Source organism: Siphateles boraxobius, unplaced genomic scaffold (assembly GCF_051911475.1).
Source record: "Siphateles boraxobius isolate OS27281-9 unplaced genomic scaffold, OSU_SipBor_1 1, whole genome shotgun sequence".
Lineage (NCBI taxonomy): Eukaryota > Metazoa > Chordata > Actinopteri > Cypriniformes > Leuciscidae > Siphateles > Siphateles boraxobius.
In genome coordinates, this window is record NW_027508699.1 from 10,846,440 (window position 1) to 10,866,955 (window position 20,516).

Sequence of the window (20,516 nt, forward strand, 5' to 3'; positions counted from 1 at the left end):
GTGAGGAGATTTTTTGTCCAATAATTAGAATCTCTGTTTTTTCAAATGTAAGTAGTAGGAAATTACTAGTCATATAGTTTTTATATCAGCTATGCATTCCGTTAATTTTGTGAATTGGTAGGTTTCGTCAGGGCGTGAAGAAATATAGAGCTGAGTAGGCCTATCATCAGCATAACAGTGAAAACTAATGCCATGCTTCTTAATGATATCTCCTAAGGGTAGCATGTACAGAGTGACCAGCAACAGTCCATGGCTGAGCCTTGTGGTACGCCATACCGAACTTTTGATTGATAAGACATCTCATTTAGACTACTGCTACAAACTGATAACGGTCAGATAAGTAGGCTATGATTTAAACCCTGCAATCACACTAATGTCAACATAGTTTTCAAATCTATTTAATATAATGTTGTGGTCAATTCAAATGCAGCACTAAGATCGAATAGCACTTATCAGAGATAGATCGGATAAGAGCAAACCATTTGTGACTGTAAGAGCTGTCTCAGATGGTAGCCTACGGTCTAAATTCGGACTGAAAATCCTCGCTGATACCATTTCTTTCTTTTCTGCCTTTTCTTTGTGTTGTAGGCTATCATGAAAATGGGATACACAGCTGGGGGCATAATATGTGGTGGTTCATGCAGTATAACATTTCAAGTTATATATTTTTTATCAACTAAACGCATTGAGCTCAAATTGTGTTATTAATAAATAACACGGGTTTAAAATTTATATTGTTCAACATTTTAAGTCTTTACTGGGGACAAAAAACGCACCGATGTCAGAATTGCGAGTAAATATGGAAGCTCTTTTCCATCATTGCATAAAAAAAAAAAAGGTAATTCTGACCTTTCCACCTTTCTGACTTTTTTTCTCGCAATTGCGAGTTTATAGTCCGAAATTCAGACTTTAGAGCTGGCTGCGATTTTAAATCTCACAATTCTGAGGAAACAAAGTTGTGAGATACAAATGTACAATTATCTTTTATTTCTTTATTCCGTGGCGGAAACAAGATTTCAAAACTTAACCTGAGATAAAAAACAAAAAACAAATTCAGAATTAAAATATCAATGCTGCTGTATTAGTTATCGATAGAGGAGAGTTTGGCGTCACCTGTAGGATGAATGCGGCAGATCTATAGTTAGCGTCGTTGCTATGAAACGAATCTTGTAAACACAACGATAAGCCTCTGCGTTTGTAAACGTCTGGTAATCTCATCGAGCCGTTTGTGTTTTGTTCCTGAACGTCTCTGAAACAGAGCAAAATGTCTAACGCTCTATTGTTAGCAGAAGTTGGTTGGGACGCGGGTTTCGCCCTCCCTGTAGCAAATGCAGAGAATAAAGCATTACAGGAGGAGGTGAGTAAGAAGCTTTATCTTCCAAATGACATGTATGAATATCTGATTTTAAGAGGTGTGTGTACCTAAATTTAATTTTCTTAATGTCTTCTTCTCTCTACAGCTTCAAATGAAGCAAAAGGAGCAATTCGATCTTGAGAACAAACTGAAAAAATACAAAGATGTTATAAATGCTTTTACTGAACATCTCAAAAATCTAAACCAAGAGCTTTCTTACACTCAGGTATGAGATAATGGCAGTAGACAATGTTGATTCTTCCTATATTTTCTGGTTTTGAACAGTAAGGCTGACTGTGTAATGCTTGAGCGGGATTGTTCGCTTGTGTTCAGGCTTTGTGCAAAGCCAGAGAGAAGGAGAATGAATCTGAGGAGCATTTCAGAGCGCTGGCGGAGAGAGAGACAGGCCGCTTGAAGCAGGAGATCACTGAGCTGGAGAATCAACTGAAAACACTGAATGAGAAGAAGAACGCACAAGAGGTTACAGCCAATCCACACCTCATCCATATTCCATGACCTGTGCTTACGCATAAACAGTCTCAAAGCAACCATATAAAGAAACTATCATTCATTGATGACTCATAAACTAAAAATGTATAAGCACGTTTGCACACACTACAGTTCAAAAGTATGGGGTCATTAAGATTTTAAAAAAAGAAAGTAACACTTATATCCAGCAAGCACACATCAAAAGTGACACATTTATAATGTTACAAAAGATTTCTGTTTCAAATAAATTATGATCTTTTGAGCTTTCTTTTCATCAAAGATCCAGAAAAAAGTATCACTGTTTCTACTAAAATATTAAAGGTAGAGTAGGCAATTTTCAAAGAGGCTAGCAATAGAGAGCTAGCTTTGAAGCTAGCATAAGATCCCACCCTCCCTTTAGAGCGTCTCCAAAAGCCACGACTCCTTCAAAACACATGAACACGTACAGCAGGGAGCAAACAAAAGCGGTGTGAGAGACGGCGTAAAACTACTTCATGTCTCAAGGCACTTAACATTACAATAATAATGAACATAAACATCTTAAAGAGCACTGACCTGTACCACCTGACTGCTGCAGATTCATTTCGATGTTGATAGTGTCGGACCGAATGCAATGATTGGACGAAAATTGTATGGTCCTACGCCTTCCACAAACGATATAGTATACAAATAAAAATACATTTAGACCACTTAGTTTAGTGATTGCAGTCAGGATAACAAAAAATGTGTCTAGAACAAATCTCCTACCCTGGCTTTAAGCAGCACAACTGTTTTCAACATTGATGATAATAAGAAATGTTTCCTGAGCAGCAAATCAGCCAATGAAAATGATTTCTGAAGGACAAGGAAGACTGGAGCAATGATGCTGAAAATTCAGCGTTGCCATCGCAGCAATAAAATACACTTTAAAATATATTTTAAAAGAAAACAGTTATTTTAAATTGTAATAATAATTCACAGTTCTCTTACGAGAGGTTCTCTCGTATTGCGTAAGCTAGCTTACGCTACGGGTAAAGTCATCTTTGCTCGAGATATTGAAGCCAAAAATTATCCTTAATTTTGCATTTATTGTCAACGCAGTGCAGCAGCCAGCAGACCTAGAGCAGGCCATCTTGCGTGCTCATTGGCTGCCGTGCGGCAACTGCTGCAGCCTACCACTGAGCCTCGCGCGTGGCTTCGCGCCCTCTACGCGTCAGAGCCCGCCAAAATGGGGGTGGATGGTAAAATTCAGGCTCGGAGGCTGCGTCACTGATTTCATCATCTTCAGCGAAGCTCTCCGCGTCACTGGACTTTGAGAGAAGCCTTTTCCGCCGTCAAAACTAGCAACCAGCAAGCAGAGGAAAGCGCCGGCCGTCTTCGCCACCTTCAGCCTTCCGTTGAAGCTGAAGGAGCGTACCCAGGTGACAGCTGTTCCATCCTGGCATCGGACAGCGAGGAGTGGTCGAGTTCCCATCACTCCGCCTCCTCCTCGATCCAGGAATCCAGCAGGACTCGGGCTGGCGTGGACACCGAGCTCATGCGCCTCCTTTTAAAGGCCGTCGACCAACTCTGCCTGGATTGGTCACTGCCTAAGGAGCCCGCGCCCAATAGGCTCGACGGCTGCTTCCTTCACAGCCGCCGCCCCCCGCCCGTTTCCAGATCTGCGCCATTTCTTCAGAGCTTCATGCCGAGCTTTCTAAGTCGTGGAACGCACCATTCTCCGCGAGGCTCCACTCACATGTCTCCTCGGCGTTCTCCCAAGAGGACGGCGCCGCCAAGAAGGGGTACACAGCTATCACCCCAGTGGAAGAGGCGGTCGCAGCGCACCTTTGCCCGCCCTCTGCGAGATGGTGTTCAAAGTCTCCCCTCCCGTCTAAAGCCTGCAGGACAACCTCAGCCCTTGTCGGCCGCGCGTTCGCCGCCGCCGGACAAGCTGCTTCCGCCCTGCACTCGATGGCCGTGCTGCAGATCCTCTAAGCTGATCTCCTCCACGAATGGGACGAGAGAAGCAAGGACCCAGCCGCCATCAGGGATTTGTGGAGCGCGACGGATCTCTCCCTTCGTGCGACGAAATCCACGGCTCAGGCAATGGGCAGATGCATGGCCTCGCTCACCGTCACAGAGAGGCACCTCTGGCTGACGCTTGCGGATATGAGGGAGTCAGAGCGCTCCGCGTTTCTCGACACGACGCTCTCCTCTACTGGTCTCTTCGGCCCAGCGGTGAACGGTATCGTCGAATGCTTCTCCGAAGTGGAGAAGACCTTGCAGGCCATAAACCTTTTCCTGCCTCAACGCTCCAGCTCCTCTGCAAGCCGCCCACGCGAGCCGACTGCAGGACACGCTAGCTGGCGCCCAGCTCAGCCCCAGCCTCCGCAGCATCGACAGGGCGGCCGCCCTAGAACATAGTAAATAATTTTTTCGCAAATGATTGGGAAGATGATATAGAATGTCCAGAGACTGGATTGGCAAAGGAGGATGACCTGAAAGACAACGAATTCGATCAATGTGTGGAACAGTTTTGTAACCCCACACACACACAGACAAACACATACGGGCATGTACGCATATTCATACACACACACACACACACACACACACACACACACACACACACACACACACACACACACACACACACACACACACACACACACACACACACACACACACACACAAACACACACACAGACAAACAAACACATACGGGCATGTACGTATATTCATACACACACACACAGACATACACGCACACGCACACACACACCCCCACACACACCCCCACACACACACACACACACACACACACACACACACACACACACACACACACACACACACACACACACACACACACACACACACACACACACACACACACAGACAGACACAGACAAACAAACACATACGGGCATGTACGTATATTCATCCACAGACATGCACACACACACACACACACACACTTGAATGCGTAGCTAAGGACTTTATTTGGAGAACTTTAAAGGCGATTTTCTCAATATTTCAATTTTTTGCCCCATCGGATTACAGATTTTGAAAAGGTTGTATCTCGGCCAAATATTGTCATATCCTAACAAACCATAGATCAATGGAAAGCTTATTTATTCAGGTTTCATGTGATGTATAAATCTCAATTGAAAGAAAATGACCCATTAGACTGGTTTTGTGGTCCAGGGTCACATATTTGAACAAAGCTCTCATGAGACGGCCATTCAAAATGCTCACGATCGATTATCTCTCTCGATCTGAAAGCTGCATACTTTCAGATTCCGATAGTCCCCGTCACAGGCCATTCTTGAGATTCGCCTTCGACGGTCGGGCATATCAATACACCGTCCTCCCGTTCAGCCTGTCTTTCGCACCCCATACATTTACGAAGTTCATGGATGCGGCTCTCACTCCCTTGAGAGTTAAAGGGCTGCGAATTCTGAACTATTTGGACGATTCGCTGATTTTAGCACAGTCAGAGATAGAACTGTGCTCATAGAACAGTGCTTCTCAGCCATCTGGAAAGCTTGGGCCTCACGGTCAACTGGACCAAGAGCTCATTACTGCCCAGTCAGTCAATTTCCTTCTAGGAATAGAACTGGACTCTGTGGCTATGACGGCTTGCCTATTGACACAGCGCGCGCGTGCGGTGTTCGACACCTGGCCGCGTCTTTCCAGGAGGGCATCATCACATCTCCGAAGACATTCCAGAGGATTCTAGGGTGTATGGCATCAGCTGCGGCTGTGCTTCAGCTGGGCTTGCTGCGCAAGCGCCCGCTACAATGCTGGCTGAACGCCCAAGTGCCTCACCAGGCTTGGGTTTCAGGCTACAGACGAATCAGTGTGACTCAGAGCTGCGTTTTGCCTCTGCTGCCCTGGTTAGCGGTCGACTGGTACCAGCGGGGAGTGTCAATGTGAGCTGTCTCACACCGAAAGGTCATCTCGACGGACGCCTCCAACTTAGGTTGGGGTGCCGTCTTCGAGGGCAGACCGGTCTTTGGCCTGTGGTCAGACCAAGAGTGACGCTTCCACATAAACTGTCTGGAAATGATAGCGGTCAAGAACGCGATCAAACGCTTCCTCCTGTTCATACAGGATCACCATGTGCTAGTCTGCTCGGACAACATGTCTGTGGTGTCCTACATAAACCGTCAGGGCGGTGTCAGATCCTGAAGCCTGTGCCATCTGACAGAACGCCTTCTTGTATCGTCTTAGTACCTCATGCGCTCGCTGAGAGCTGCGCATGTGCCAGGCCACTTGAACGACGATCCAGACAAACTTTCCAGGAACTACGTTCCTCCAGGGGAATGGTCCCTGCACCCCCAGACAGTCCAGTTACTGTGGCGCCTTTTCGGCAAAGCGAAAGTCGACCTGTTTGCGTCAAAAGACAACATTCATTGCCCACTCTTCTTTTCAAAGAACGAGGATGCGCTGGCCTAAATCTGGCCCAGCCTCCCACTTTATGCTTTCTCTGTTACCACAGGTAATCAAGAGGATCAGGGAAACGCGCCACTCGGTGCTCCTTATAGTCTCGCGCTGGGAGAATCAAGCTTGGTTCCCGGAGCTGATGCGGCTGTCTCACACAGCCCCTTGACCTATTCCGGTGAGGACAGATCTCCTCTCTCAAGCCTGTGGCTCAATCTGGCATCCCCATCCAGAGCGCTGGTCTCTGCACGTATGGTTAATCAACGGATACCCGTTGTCCTGCCAGAAGAAGTGATGAACACGATTAGGCAATCCAGAGCTCCCTCTACGAGGCTGCTTTACACGTCTAAATGGTCAGTGTTCTCCAAATGGTGTGCTGATAGAGATTTAGACCCACGAACGTGTGGGTTCCCGAGCTCGAAAAGAGATCGTCACCCGCTTCCTTAGAGGAGCCAGACGGATGAATCTCCCGCGACCCCCGTTGGTTCCCATATGGGATCTTTCATTGGTACTGGAGGACCTGAAAGCTTTCCCCTTTGAACCGATAGACTCCGTGGACCTAAAGTACCTCTCGCTCAAAACCGTTTTCCTGACAGCTCTATCGTCAGTCAAACGTCTGGGGGATTTACACGCGCTATCTGTTAGCGCTGCGTGTCTTGAGTTAAATGACTCTAAAATCATCCTTAAGCCAAGACATGGTTATGTCCCTAAAGTGTTGGGCACCCCCTTCAGAGCGCAGGTCATTTCTCTTTCGGCTCTGCCAGCAGGGTGATGTTAATCTCCTCTGCATCATCAGGGCACTGAGGGCTTACATTACGCACTCCACGTCTTTCAGGCCCTCGGAACAGCTCTTTGTCTCGTTTGGTGGGTACACCAAGGGTCTCGCCGCCTCGTCCAGATGGATAGTGGAAGCTATCTCATCTGCTTATGAGTCTAAAGGTCTGCAATGCCCCTTGGGCATCAGGGCGTATATTCCACCAGAGGCGTGGCCTCGTCGTGGGCTTGGTCCAGCGGAATTTCCATTTCAGACATTTGTGAGGCGGCAGGCTGGGCCTCTCCGTCCACATTTATTAGGTTTTATAACCTTGAAGTTCCCGCCTTGCAGGCTAGACCTCTGTCAGTGTGAGCGGTATGTATACTCTGCCCAGATTATCATGCGAAGACTACTCTCACCGAACGTTAGGTCTCCTGGTTGAGCTGCACTATATGGTGAATAGTTATATGGACCGGCGACGCCGCTCTGTATACCCTATATTCGCTTATAAAATGTGCTGGCCCGCATTGCTGGCCACCTGTTTCCCACTTATTTATGTTCCCCGTGAATCCCTGGGACTCATGAAGTGGAGGCTGGGCGCGCACGGCATTGACAATGGGTTGCCGTAGCGTAAGCTAGCTTACGCAATATGAGAGAACCTCTCGTAAGATAATGTACTCTGTTACATACATAACCTCGGTTCTCTCTAGAAGAGGGAACGAGTATTGCGTAACCCGACCGTGCAGGCGCCACAAGCGATTTTCGCTTCAGCTGATGAAACCAGTTTCGCAGCCTCCGAGCCTGGCTTTTATACGCTAAGCCACCCCAATTTTGGCGGGCTATGACGCGTAGAGGGCGCTAACTCACGTACGAGGCTCAGTGGTAGGCTGCAGCAGTTGCCGCACGGCAGCCAATGAGCACGCAAGATGGCCTGCTCTAGGTCTGCTGGCTGCTGCACTGCGTTGACAATAAATGCAAAATTAACGGTATTTTTTGGCTTCAATATCTCGAGCAAAGATGACTTTACCCGTAGCGTAAACTAGCTTACGCAATACTCGTTCCCTCTTCTAGAGAGAACCGAGGTTACGTATGTAACCGAGTACGTTTTACTGTTTATACTGTATTGATCAAATAAATTCAGCTGTGTCAAAAACGGAACTTTTTAAATAATTTTATTTTATTAGAAAGGAACATAATCCTAATCCTAATGTAATTCTGTCAATATTTGCACAGAACAGCATCTTTAAAGCCACTCAGAAGCTTGAGGAACTGAAGAGTCAGCTGAACTGGGACCAGCAGACCCTGGAGGCCTGGCTGCAGGAATCAGCACACAAGGATGAAGATACCATGGCCATCATCAAGTACGCCAAGCAAGATGAGAGCAGGATTCGGGTGAGTTTGTAGTACCAGCTGTTTGAGTTGGGTCACTTTGAAAGCCAATACTGAGCTGTCATAAGGAAAATGTAAAAGGTTGGCTTGCACAAAGTGTCACTGCTTTATTCACTTCAATCAGCTCTATCATAATGCTATAAAGGGTTGAATGCATTTGCAGCACTCAAATGTTAAACCAGAAGTCTCACAAGTCCTGCCAAGAACATGTTTGTATCATATCTCACCCTAAACAAACAAGTGTGCACAGCTGATTGACAATTGACAATTCTGTTGTTTTTTTGACATTTGTATTAGTTTTATAAAAATATGTCTATATAATTTTTATTAAGTTTTTATTAAGTATTTTTTAATTTTAGTTCATTTAGTTATATTGGTTATTTTAGTACTTGAAATAAATGAAAATGATAAATGTTGCCTTGACAACTAGCTGAAATAAAATAAGTTTTTAAATATATGTAATATATTTTATTTTATTTCAGTTCATTTTAATGTTTATGGTTTTAGTTAATGACGCTAATATCATATTTTAATTTAAATATTATCACAATGTGACATTTTTCATGAGATTCATTTGAAATACTTGAAAAGCAGTATGCTAAGCTATAGTTTGTATTGCAGAATAACTGCCATGTCTGGGCTGATATAATATCTGCTGTCTTTTGAATCAGGAGCTGACACTGACCATTGAGAAGTTGACTCTTGAAGCCAACCAGAAGAGAAAGACCTTGAACAGTGAAATCACTGAGTCAGTTACAGCACAGGTGATGGATATTTTTCTGTGCTCTCTCACATTTCTCAGTCGTCAGAGGACATTTTTATACTTCGAGCGTGCCATCATTCTTATAGGCTTTGGTCTTTGCAAATGCACTTGTATTTTGGGATCCAGATCGCTTTGGACAAGACAGCTGAGAGCTTTCGTCAGGCTCACATTGAGAGGCAAGAGATGATCAACCAGTGGGAGAACACCATTGAACAAATGTGGAAAAGAGACCAGGAAATACAGCAGTGTGCCATGGTAACCTGAAGATGGCGCTCTTTTAATACTAAGACATCATTAAATGCACAGCGTTTCTGTAGATGTAAACATATACATTGCAATTTTCTTGATAAAATAACTATGTCTACCATTTAATTCTGAAAATGGTTTATTCAACTTTGATTGTAAATCACACGAAATTTCTAGTTGCAAGCAGAGGTGAACCAAATGATAAGAGAGAAGAATGATTTGGTCAAGGAGAGGAAGGACTTCATGGAGCGTGAGATAGAGAACAATAAAGAGCTGGAGAGGAATATAGGTACGGCTGAACGTCAGGCGCTTCGACTCAGACAGCAACTCCAGGAAGAGGAGAGGAACGATAGACGTCTGCAGGATGAGGTGAGTCCATAACAGCTTACCAACATTGGGGTGCTTCTCGTTTCTTCGCTCCACGTCCTAAAACCTGTGACCCAGAGGCCGATCAAAGTCCACCATGATGAGAGGCGCGTCAAATGTTAGAATCCATCGTGAGGTGGAAAGGATCTAGTACTGTGGATCTCAGCATGGGGGCCGGGCCCACTAGAGGGCCTCAGCACGGGGCTTCAAGATGACTAAAAATTATTTAAAACTTGAAAAAACAAGCATTAAAATAAGCTAAAACAACAAAAAAAGTCAAGATATCTCATAATACTTGGTATTTTTATATCAAAGTACCCCCAAAAATAATAATCCATAATTTACTCACCCTCAAGGTGTTCTAGGCCTGTATGAGTTTCTTTCTTCTGTTGAACACAGAAGAAGATAGTTGGTAACCAGACATTTTCTGGTCCCCATTGACTTCCATAGTAATTTTTTTCCTACTATGGAAGTCAATGGGGTCCATTAGCTGTTTGGTTACCTATATTCTTCAAAATATCTCCTTTTGTGTACAAAAGAAAGAAACTCATACAGGTTTAGAACAACCTAAGGCTAAGGGTGAGTAAATGATGACAGAATTTTCAACTATCCCTGTAAAGTCAAAAAGGTTGAGATCCACTGATCTAGTCCCATCATACCAAGGCTGTTTTGGTACCTTAACAAAATATTTTTTTTGTTATTCAAAAACATTGGGTTACTACGTATATACCACAGTAGATTCATATGGTCATCATAGATATTATACCATGGTATTATACCTTTACTGTACTATGGTACAGCCACAGTTCATCTTTGTAAGGGTAGGGATTTCTTCATGTTAATCAAATGCAAATAAAGGTATGAATTGGCGAAATGGTAAAACTAATCAAATGTGGTGTTTTGCTCTTAGGTGGAGGTTCTGAAGGGAACTTTAGAACGAACAGCCACAGATGTGGAGACCACCAGATCTCAGCTAACCAGCATGAAAAAGAACATTCAGAACAAAACAGCAAAGTAATGCTTTTTCTTTTCTCAGACAACTGCTCAGTCTTATAGTTCACAGCAAATGCATAGCAAATATCTAATTCATTGTAGTAATATATATAGTTCTTTTGTTATAGGGTTGCAGAGGTAAAGCTGCATATTGCTGCTCTGAAGGAGAAGCTGCTGGTGGTGATGGAGGCAGTGCTGGATGGTGAAGAGCAAGCAGCACAGATTGAGCAACTGCACAAAGAACAGGAACAGAACATTAAAGCGAGTTTGACTCCTCTGACTCTTTTTGACTTCACAGCAATTCACTGGCAATCTGGGCATCAGGCATCTTCTGTTTTGCAAATTAGATGGGGCTGGATGCCATACTGTCGCCTCTCTCTCTCTCTCTCTCTCTCTCTCTCTCTCTCTCTCTCTCTCTCTCTCTCTCTCTCTATATATATATATATATATATATATAACTATACTCTATTTAGTATTAGTATAGTTTCAGAAATGTTAGTATATGTATATTGACCACTCAGTGTCCACGAGGAGAATTATCTTATTGTACAGTCCACAGAAGAATTATTTTAGTATTATGTATATACTATTATAGTATTATTAATTTTGAGTTAGCTTTCATTTTTAATTTTAATTTTATTTGTAGTTGAATTTTTTGTAATTTTGTTATGTGCTTTTGTCATTTTTTCATTATTTTTTAAATATTATTTTTTTATTTAGGTTTAATTTATTTTTAGTTCAGTTTTGTGAACCCATATTCATATCTATATTTCAGCCCTTATTTATATTTTATTTTACCTTTATTACAATTAATAAAACTGTTTTTAATAGTTTTACTTGACGATAGGTACCCTGGTCCACAGTTTTGAAACAAATAAGACACATGATTTACTGTTATGGCCAATAACTCATAAATAACAGATATAAAAATAATGTGCTATTTCGTCAGTAAGTTAATAAAACACTAAAAACTAAAATAAATGTACAGCATTATAATGCACAGTATAGAACATTTATATTCATTTAGAGATTACATTTAACCACTAGTGCTATTAAATTATTAGTGTTATTAAAATATTGACAAAGTGAGCGTTAAATGTAAAAATAGGGGAAATGAGAATTACAATTTATTAATGCACAATTACATTTCCAATATCAACCCATGCCTATATTATTTTAAACGATTATTTTGAAATGATTTGTTAAGCCTGTTTGTGATTGACTTGTTAATGAAAGTTATTATAATTGTACTTGTCTGTACTTGGATTAATAAAGCATTAATTGTGTAGGAGATCGATGCTCAGCTGCTCCGGCAGAGAGAGCTCATGTTCAGGAAGAGTCAGGAGTTGCAAGGGCTGCGTGAAAAAGAGAAGAACATCACAGCTGAGATCTGCGCCACCCGGGCCACTCTCTCCAGCCTGGACAGCAGACTCAGCAAACTGGACCAGAGCTTTCTCAAACAGCAGATGATCATCTCCAACCAGGCAAGAGAACAAATAGTTATCATCTCATTAAATTAGTCAGCATGCAAGCGGGATGGTGGTTTTCTAGAAGCTGACAGATGACTCGAGTGTCGTGCTTTTGTTCGGTCTAGGACTTTCAGATCCAGATGCTGGAGAGGAAGACTTTACACTTGCAGGGGAAGGTGAACACAAAGGAGAAGGAAGCTTTGGAGAAGAGGGCTTCTGATCTGGCTGAAGCTCTAGAGGAGAAGAAGAGGACGGCCGCCACACTCAACACACAGCTGAAGAAACTCCAGGTGAGAGTGTGTGTCTCTGCTGTTATAATGATTTCTCAGAGCTCTCCTCAGCTTTGGAGAACAGCTGTTTTCAGTTGGCACACAGGTCCGATTCACAGGTGATATGTCATAAATGTGTTTATTGATTGATTACTGATTTCTGTTTTGTGCCCTTGAGTTGTTGCAAAACAATGCACCTTATTTCTTTTTCTCTCAATCTTACATTTCCTGCTGTCCGGTTCAGTCATAAAACTCTAGAGAGTGCAGGATGATAGGTCCTTTACCTGCAATCTGCAAGCAATCACTTCATTACTGCATGGCTGCATAAGCTGATTGGCTGATCTGCTGATCCTGCAGCCAATGAAATTGCTTGCTCAACATTTAAATAGTCTGGTTCAGTGTTTGCTGCAGATTAGTCCTGTATCGTGCTGTCACAGAGTTCCTCTGAAACCCTCCACCTCCCCCAGCTCCACCTGTCTGGATCCGTTATGGGATTTATGTACTGTATGTCTATTATTTACGCAGCAGCTGCAGCAGATCTTACATTCTCACAGCAGCGTGTCTGTGTATCTATTATCAGTAGCGAGTCCACATTTGCTCTGCAGTAGCACCAGCAACATAGCAGATCTAGTCTTCCAAGATAAAATACGTTAATATTGCCATATTCAATAACATGCTAAAACTATTCAGAGAGTTGTCATGATTGAAATATAAAGTTGCATATTAATAAGCATGGTGAACTCGTGAACTAACAGCTTTAAAACAATTTGGCAGGTGTTATTTGTGATATTTCAAGACAAAATAAAAAAATAAGAAATGATATATTATTTAAAGCTGATTAAACCTATTTTAGGAACATAAACAGTTTTGTTTTGCATTGCACCTTTATTTAACTATTAGGCACATTTTTATTTAAATTATATTAAATTAATTAATTCATAATAATCAATTATTACTGATAATTATATATATATATAAGTTTGGGGTCAGAAAGTTTTTTTTTCAGTGACAGTAAAGACATTCATAATGTTAAAAAAATTAATATTTCAAAATAAATGCTGTTCTTTTGAACTTTAATAAATTGTATTTAAAATATATTATAATAGAAAACAGATATTATTATATACAGATAACAATTTCACAATATTTACAGCATTTTTCATGAAAGAAAATGCATCCTTGTTGAGCATAAGAGACTTCGTACTCAAAAAAATCGTACCAACCCAAAACTTTTGAACGGTAGCATATACTGTATATTCTTTTGATTTGGGGGTGGAACAGGACCTGTTTTTGGACCTGTGTATGGATGTTTTCAATGGTGTTTTAAAATATTCTCAGGATGATATCCGCTGCATTAGGAAAGACGCAGAGAAGAGCGAAGCAGAGAAGAGAGATCTGACCTCCAAGATCCAGGAGCTGGAACTCTTCATTGACATCTCTGTGAAAGACCAGAAGAAACTCAGGCTCAATAAACAGGTCGATAACTTGATTGTCCTTCACTGATAAATGTACTTGGTATCTGTACCAGGCCACAGTATTTCACTAAATTCAAACACTCAACCATTATGAATTTCTCTACTTGCCAGTTTGCATGCATTAAATATTTCTCATTTAACACATTTAATGGAATTTCCATTCAACAATTTTCCCGCTACCGTCAGCCTTTGCTTTTTTAGCAAAACGTATCAGATTTGAAATACGTTATTTATCTATTGTGGATAACTTAATCTATCAAAGCATTTTATTAAATATCAGCAGTAAACCATACTAGAGAACAAACCACATTTGCTCTGTCGCACACATGTGAATGTCGTCTTCTTCCATCAGGACAGTATGGTGGAGAAAGGTCTCCTGAAGATGGAGGTTCAGCGGCTGAGAGACCTGCTGTATGACAGAGCAGATGGAGTGCTGACTCTGGAGAAGAGACGTCTACAGCTGCAAGCGGCCATGAAAGAGAGAGAGGAGGAGATCCAGGTGTACCGAGAGATGCTGCTTAAACAGGTCAAGCTCACCGAGCAGGAGAGACAAGGGCTCAGGTAAAAACACGCTAGCCAATGATAAATGAAAATGATTTTATTATTTAGTGTGGCTTAGACGATACGTTTAAACTACAATACGTGACAATAACATAAGTTGATCTGCACTGATGTCATATGCAGTATTTGACTTTCTGCCCTCTGTTGGTTGTGACAAATGGCCTCAGTACTGCGGTGAACGAGAGAATGTTCAAAATTGACAAGATGAGGAAGAGGTATGAGATCCTGACTGTTTCCATGGCTGCACCAGAGGGAGAGGAGGATAAATCCCAGGCCTACTTCATCATAAAGGTATCATACATATTTTTAATAACATTGCTTATTTTTCCACGTAGATGCATTGAGCTCTATCAAGTGCACGAGGTAGAATCAAAGTAAAATAAGAAATAACAAAGAATCCTGAAAGAAAATGTATTGTGGTTTCCACAAAAGTATTAGGCAGCACGTTTTCAACATTGATAATAATTAGAAATATTCCTTGAGCACTGAATTATTCATCATATTACAATGATTTCTGAAGGATCATGTGACACTGAAGACTGGAGTAATGATGCTGAAAATTCAGCTTTACCATCACAGGGATAAATTACATTTTAAAATACTTTAAAACAGGAAAGTTATTTTATAGTATAATACTATTTCACAATATTACTGTCAAATAAATGCAGCTTTGGTGAGCACAAGATACTTATTTCAAAAGCATTAAAATTAAAATATGGTTTCATCAAAAACAAAGAACTGCAGCTTGGGTTTTTGCATTCAAAGCATTCCCAACTCCAGACTACTCCATATTTTTCTCTATATCTGGTGAACATTACAGCTCCATATACGTCACAATATCTAATAAACTCTGGACTTTTTCCGAAGGCAGCTCAAGAGAAAGAAGAACTCCAGCGTCAGGGGGATGTTTTGGACGCCCAAATCCGCAAGGCAGAGAAAGAGATCCACGCTTTGGAGAACACCCTGCAAGTTGTCAGCAACTGCAATACAACCTACCGCAAAACCCTGACCAAAGTCACTGAGTCCAGTTAGTATTTCTATATTAAACTCATAGATTACTCCAGAACATAGTCACACTCAAACACTTTAACTCATTGTCAGCTTTTTAAAACCTTCTTCATCGCTAATGTCACCATGTGATTCTAATTTTAAAGTGGTCTGTTAAGTTTCTTTGGTTACCTGAAGTATGAGGGAAATAACAGCTGTATCTATGCACGAGCAACACTAATATGAATGTACATGTTTTCTAATTAAATATTTTCAGCTTAAGCCATACCTACAAGCGAACGTCACTTTTTTGTGTGCTATAGATATACTGTGTAGGTTTTATTTAGCATGTAAACGATGTCTGTAATGTTGCAGTGTATATAATCAAACATCATCTCGCTGTAGGTCCCGCACACCAGGAGAAACTCAAGCTGGAGGAGCAGAGACGAGCAGCCGAGGACAAATACAAATTTAAGAAAAGGCAAATGCGTGAACTGCAGGAGGATGTTGAAGTAAATATGTGCTGACGTAAACATTCTTCAAGACAGACAAGCTCAGGTTTCAAGCTCAAGTAAAACCTAATAATCCTGACCAAATATTTCACATGTGGTATAGGAAAATTGTCAATTGCATTGAGTAGCAGCCAGGGTGGACATTTTAAGCTAATTCTTTAATTAATTTTAAGACATTTAATTGAACAATATATATATATATATTATAAAGAAAGAGAGGTGAGTGTTGGCGTCAAATCAAATTTGGCTCTATCTGTCTGGAACCTAATTAACTACATGTGATTGCCCTGCAAGAGCTGGGATAGTGCTGGTCTAGCTGTGGACCAGCATAGTCGTGATGTTCAACCATCCCAGCATACTAGTGACCAGCAATGTTTCACATAGTTCTTGCTATTAGTAAATTTATTCATTACAGGGATGTGTAATAATATGTGTAACACAAACACTGGAAAAAGCATTTCTGTAAAGAGTTATAAGGTAAGGTAAGGTATATTTATTTTGTACCCGCAGGTAAATTTGTTTTGCAGATAAAAGAAGAATTCGGTCATCCATAAAAGAAGAATACATATGAGACATACAAAACATTTCACATACAAATTTACAAGCAAAAAAAACAACAACAAAAAACAAAAAAAGAACTGTAAAGTGTTACGAGTTGTAGCCAGCATATGGAAATGCACAGTATTTGTATGTACCCTATAATTCAAAGTGTGTACTTTCACTTTAATAGTTATGTTACTAGGTAACACAAAAGTTAAAAAGTTTGTTTGAAAAACATCATTCACATCGGGTGTAACAAGTTTCTGTAAACCTGTTCTGTAAAAAGTAAAAACATGTTAATTAGCTAGGTCAGCTTGATTCAGTAATGTTAAATTAAATAAAACCATTGATGATAGCACATTTTTCACATTTCAGAGCATGTCCAGGACATTGGAGGGTCTTCTTCGAGAGGAAGCTGATCAGAACGAGAGCATTGAGAGGAACCAAGCACAAGTTCTCTCTCTCAACAAAGACATCCTCTCTCAGGAGGAGAAACTCAATAGAGCCGCCAAACAGGTCTGACATACGCCCACACATACCCTACAATTATCCAGCTTTATCTTTTCAGATTCATACAGAATATCAAATGACTTATCTTTAGTTATTAAGTTTATACGTCACCTTTAGCACTTACAAATCAGATTGTTTCAAAGCAGCTTCACAGTAATAAACAGGAAAATAATAGAGAAAATACAATAGGCTATTAAATGGCAGGTTTCATTGTGACAACTTACTCTATAGTTTGACAACATGCCCTGCTAAGTAAAAAAGTGTGACAACTAACTCTGGTCTATCCTACACAAGGTTCTGTCATGAAACTCATGGCGCAGGCTGATGGGTCCTTTACCAGCAATCTCTGCTAGCAATTACAGCCCTCATTTATACATTTTAATTTATATTACCAGCAGCCAATGAGCTCGCTGCTCAACCTTCAAATACTTGTTCAGCATGTGTTGTAGCAGTTGCACCACCCTTTCAGAAACCCTCTACCTTCCCCAGCTCCACCTGTATAGATCTGCTATGGGTAATTCATGTATGTATGTTATATTGTACAGCAGCAAAATGTCTTACTTGCTCACAGCAGCGTGTCGTGTGTGTATTTGCAGTAGTAAGTCCTATACAGCAGCAGGACCATAGCAGAACTATTAACATATTAACGTGATATGACCAAACATATTAACATTATCATATCCATTACCATGTCAAACACTTTTTTAGTGTTTTTTTTTTTTAGTTGTCATGACAGGAATATATTTATATGTAATGTATGGCCAGTAATGACTGATTATACCCATATTATTGTGATTATCCAATATAAGACAGAGAGCACCTGATCTTATAATCTCATCCTATTCTCAACAGTGTGCCAAATATACCAGGGAGATTCGGTCTGCTAAGAACACCAAAGAGAAGACGTTTGAGGAACGCGACATAGAGCTACGAGAACTCCGAGACTTTAATAAAAGCCTAAATAAGATGCTCCTAGAAGCCATAGAGGAGAATCCTGACCTAGCAGCTATAGTACAGATACGTTTTATGCAGGTACAGCTTGACTGGAAAAATGACCCATCATGATATATAAGCAACATGTAGTCATTGTAAAAAAATAAATAAATTGTAATTCATTACAAATTGAAAAATTTAATTTCTGCTTTGTCAAAGTGATACAAAGTGGCAGTAACTTTAGGCAAGGCTAGGCTAACTGCACTTTTCAAATACTTTTAATTACTTCATGTTGAGTAAGTTGATTATACATTTCTGAAATTATTGTGATAAGTTCCATCTACACTACTGTTCAAAAGTTTGGGGTTGATTGGTCACTGAACATTTGGGGTTGAACATTGATAATAAAAAGAAATGTTTCTTGTGAAGCAAATCAGCATATTAGAATCATTTCTGAGGATCATGTGACACCGAAAACTGAAAATTCAGCTTTGACATTGCAGCAATAAATGACCTTTTACCATACATTAAGAAATAAAACTGTTATTTTGATTGAACTGTTATTTTGGTGAGCATAAGAGACTTCTTTCAGAAACATTAAACAAATCTTACCGACTCCAATCGTTTGAACAGTAGTGCATTTTTCCAGTGGGGTCAATTATTAGAGGAATTCTTTCTTTTGAGATGATTTTACTCATTACTTGCTTTGTTGCATCTAAATGAAGCTTCTATTGAACTGTAATGTTTGTGTTCCTCATTGCAGGCTGGTCTGACTCTGCCCTCTCCTGCTTCCACTCCATCCAGCCGTCTGAGTTCAAAGATCAGCTCAGCCCGCAGTTCTGCTTCACATCGGTATTCACATAATCATGCTTTCAACCACAAACTATTGCAATTTATATTTCCCGCGTACAGTACGTCTGCTGCTACTACAGCGTATTTATCCGGTCAAGTGTGACCGTTTATACCAGACAAATATGCATGACAAGTCATGATTGTTGTCTTATGTTACCCCAGATCCTTAAATCTATCGGCCTGCAGTAGTGCCAGAAGCCAATCTGTCCCGTCCACCCCAGTGAAGACAGTTGATCTGGGATTGGGCCTCTCCGTCACGTCCCCGCCAGGATCTCTGCCGCCCAGCGCTGCCAGCAGCAGCAGGAGCAGCAAGTGCAAGAGCCCTTAGACAGATCCACTGTGAGGAACACTGTGTGTCTGTCAACCAGGAAGTTATGGTTTTTAATTATACCACCGTTCTCGTTATTCCAGTTTCACCTCAATGTTTAATTTATTCCACTCAATGTTATTTTTAAAATGATTTTGGCTGTTTAAAATTCACTTTTAATTTTTTAGAAATTTGTTATTACTTCTGAAAGTTTGAAATATATAAGACTTTTATAATTAATGTTTTTTAAAGAAGTTTCTTATCCTCACCAAGGATTCATTTATTTGATATTTATAAAAAAAATACAGTAAAAACAGTATTATTGTGAAGTATAATTACAATTTTAAATATATATATATTAATAATTAATACATTATTATTTATTATTATTAACTTTATTTAATATAATATAATATATGGTAAAATGTAATTTATTCCTGTGATGTCAAAAGCTGAATTTTCAGCATCATTACTCCAGTCTTCAGTGTCACATGATCCTTCAGAAGTCATTCTAATATTCGCTGCTCTGTTGTTGTTGTTGTTGTTGTTATTATTATACAGCGGTACATAAATAATCATATTAGAATGATCATGTGACACTGAAGACTGGAGTAATGATTCTGAAAATTCAGCTGTGATCACAGCAATAAATTTCATACAAAACAGTTCTTTTAAATTGTAATTATATTTCACACTATTACTATTTTTACTGTAATTTTGACCAAATAAATGCAGCCAAATAAACTTCTTTCTAAAACATTAAAAAGTATTAATCATTCCAAACTTTTGACCAGTAGTGTAGACTTTATTTTTCATGGAATTACAAATGCAAGTCTTGTTTCATTTCAATACTTATGATTGTGTTATGTGGCAGCAACAAAGAAAGAAACAATAAAACCCTACATTCATTAAATGTTTTGGCCCACAATGAATCGAAAGAAAAAAGCAAATAACTTCCTTCTACGGCCCATTGTGTTTGTTCCGGCAATGCTCGGGTGTGTCCAGTCTCTCTATTGATAGAAACCCATGAGACTGACACTTCAGTCAAAGCCCTCATACAGCCTAAAAACCTGACGAGTCACTGACCGTATCCATACACATTCCTCCAAAAGGATCATTTGCAGAATCAAGGAGAAAATGTTTCACTTCATCTTGTTTGTTGGATTTCTGTGTTTTTCTGTTGGAGAATCAAGCACTACTGGTAAGTGACTGATCACACTCTTACAGCTTCTTAAAATGACAAAAATACTGGAGAATTACTCGTACATTCAGGTCATTTTGCTGGCAAAGTCTTTACCCTTTCAACAGGCTTACTGATTCAGTTAACGAAAAAGATTTAT

General features: G+C 40.5%; 1 protein-coding gene across 1 annotated transcript; it reads left to right on the forward strand.

Annotated features, from left to right (window-relative positions):
• The first annotated feature begins 1,141 nt into the window (after window positions 1-1,141).
• ccdc39 (coiled-coil domain 39 molecular ruler complex subunit) lies at window positions 1,142-19,349 on the forward strand. The gene is made up of 20 exons (XM_077202824.1): window positions 1,142-1,357; window positions 1,461-1,580; window positions 1,688-1,834; window positions 8,238-8,396; window positions 9,065-9,157; window positions 9,283-9,411; window positions 9,580-9,771; window positions 10,679-10,782; window positions 10,890-11,022; window positions 12,051-12,245; window positions 12,356-12,520; window positions 13,838-13,975; window positions 14,327-14,535; window positions 14,703-14,826; window positions 15,403-15,562; window positions 15,928-16,034; window positions 16,950-17,090; window positions 17,937-18,116; window positions 18,781-18,869; window positions 19,032-19,349. Exons 1-20 carry the CDS (start codon window positions 1,265-1,267, stop codon window positions 19,195-19,197), a joined length of 2,844 nt encoding a protein of 947 aa, XP_077058939.1. The 5' UTR covers window positions 1,142-1,264; the 3' UTR covers window positions 19,198-19,349.
• Window positions 19,350-20,516: the final 1,167 nt, after the last annotated feature.

Excerpts from the sequence above, each read along its gene's own strand:
- ccdc39 (XM_077202824.1), top strand. The coding sequence starts at position 1,265 with ATGTCTAACGCTCTATTGTTAGCAGAAGTTGGTTGGGACGCGGGTTTC. Across the intron at positions 15,563-15,927 it reads GACCAAAGTCACTGAGTCCA|GTCCCGCACACCAGGAGAAA; the intron begins GTTAGTATTTCT and ends ATCTCGCTGTAG. Across the intron at positions 17,091-17,936 it reads TCAATAGAGCCGCCAAACAG|TGTGCCAAATATACCAGGGA; the intron begins GTCTGACATACG and ends TATTCTCAACAG.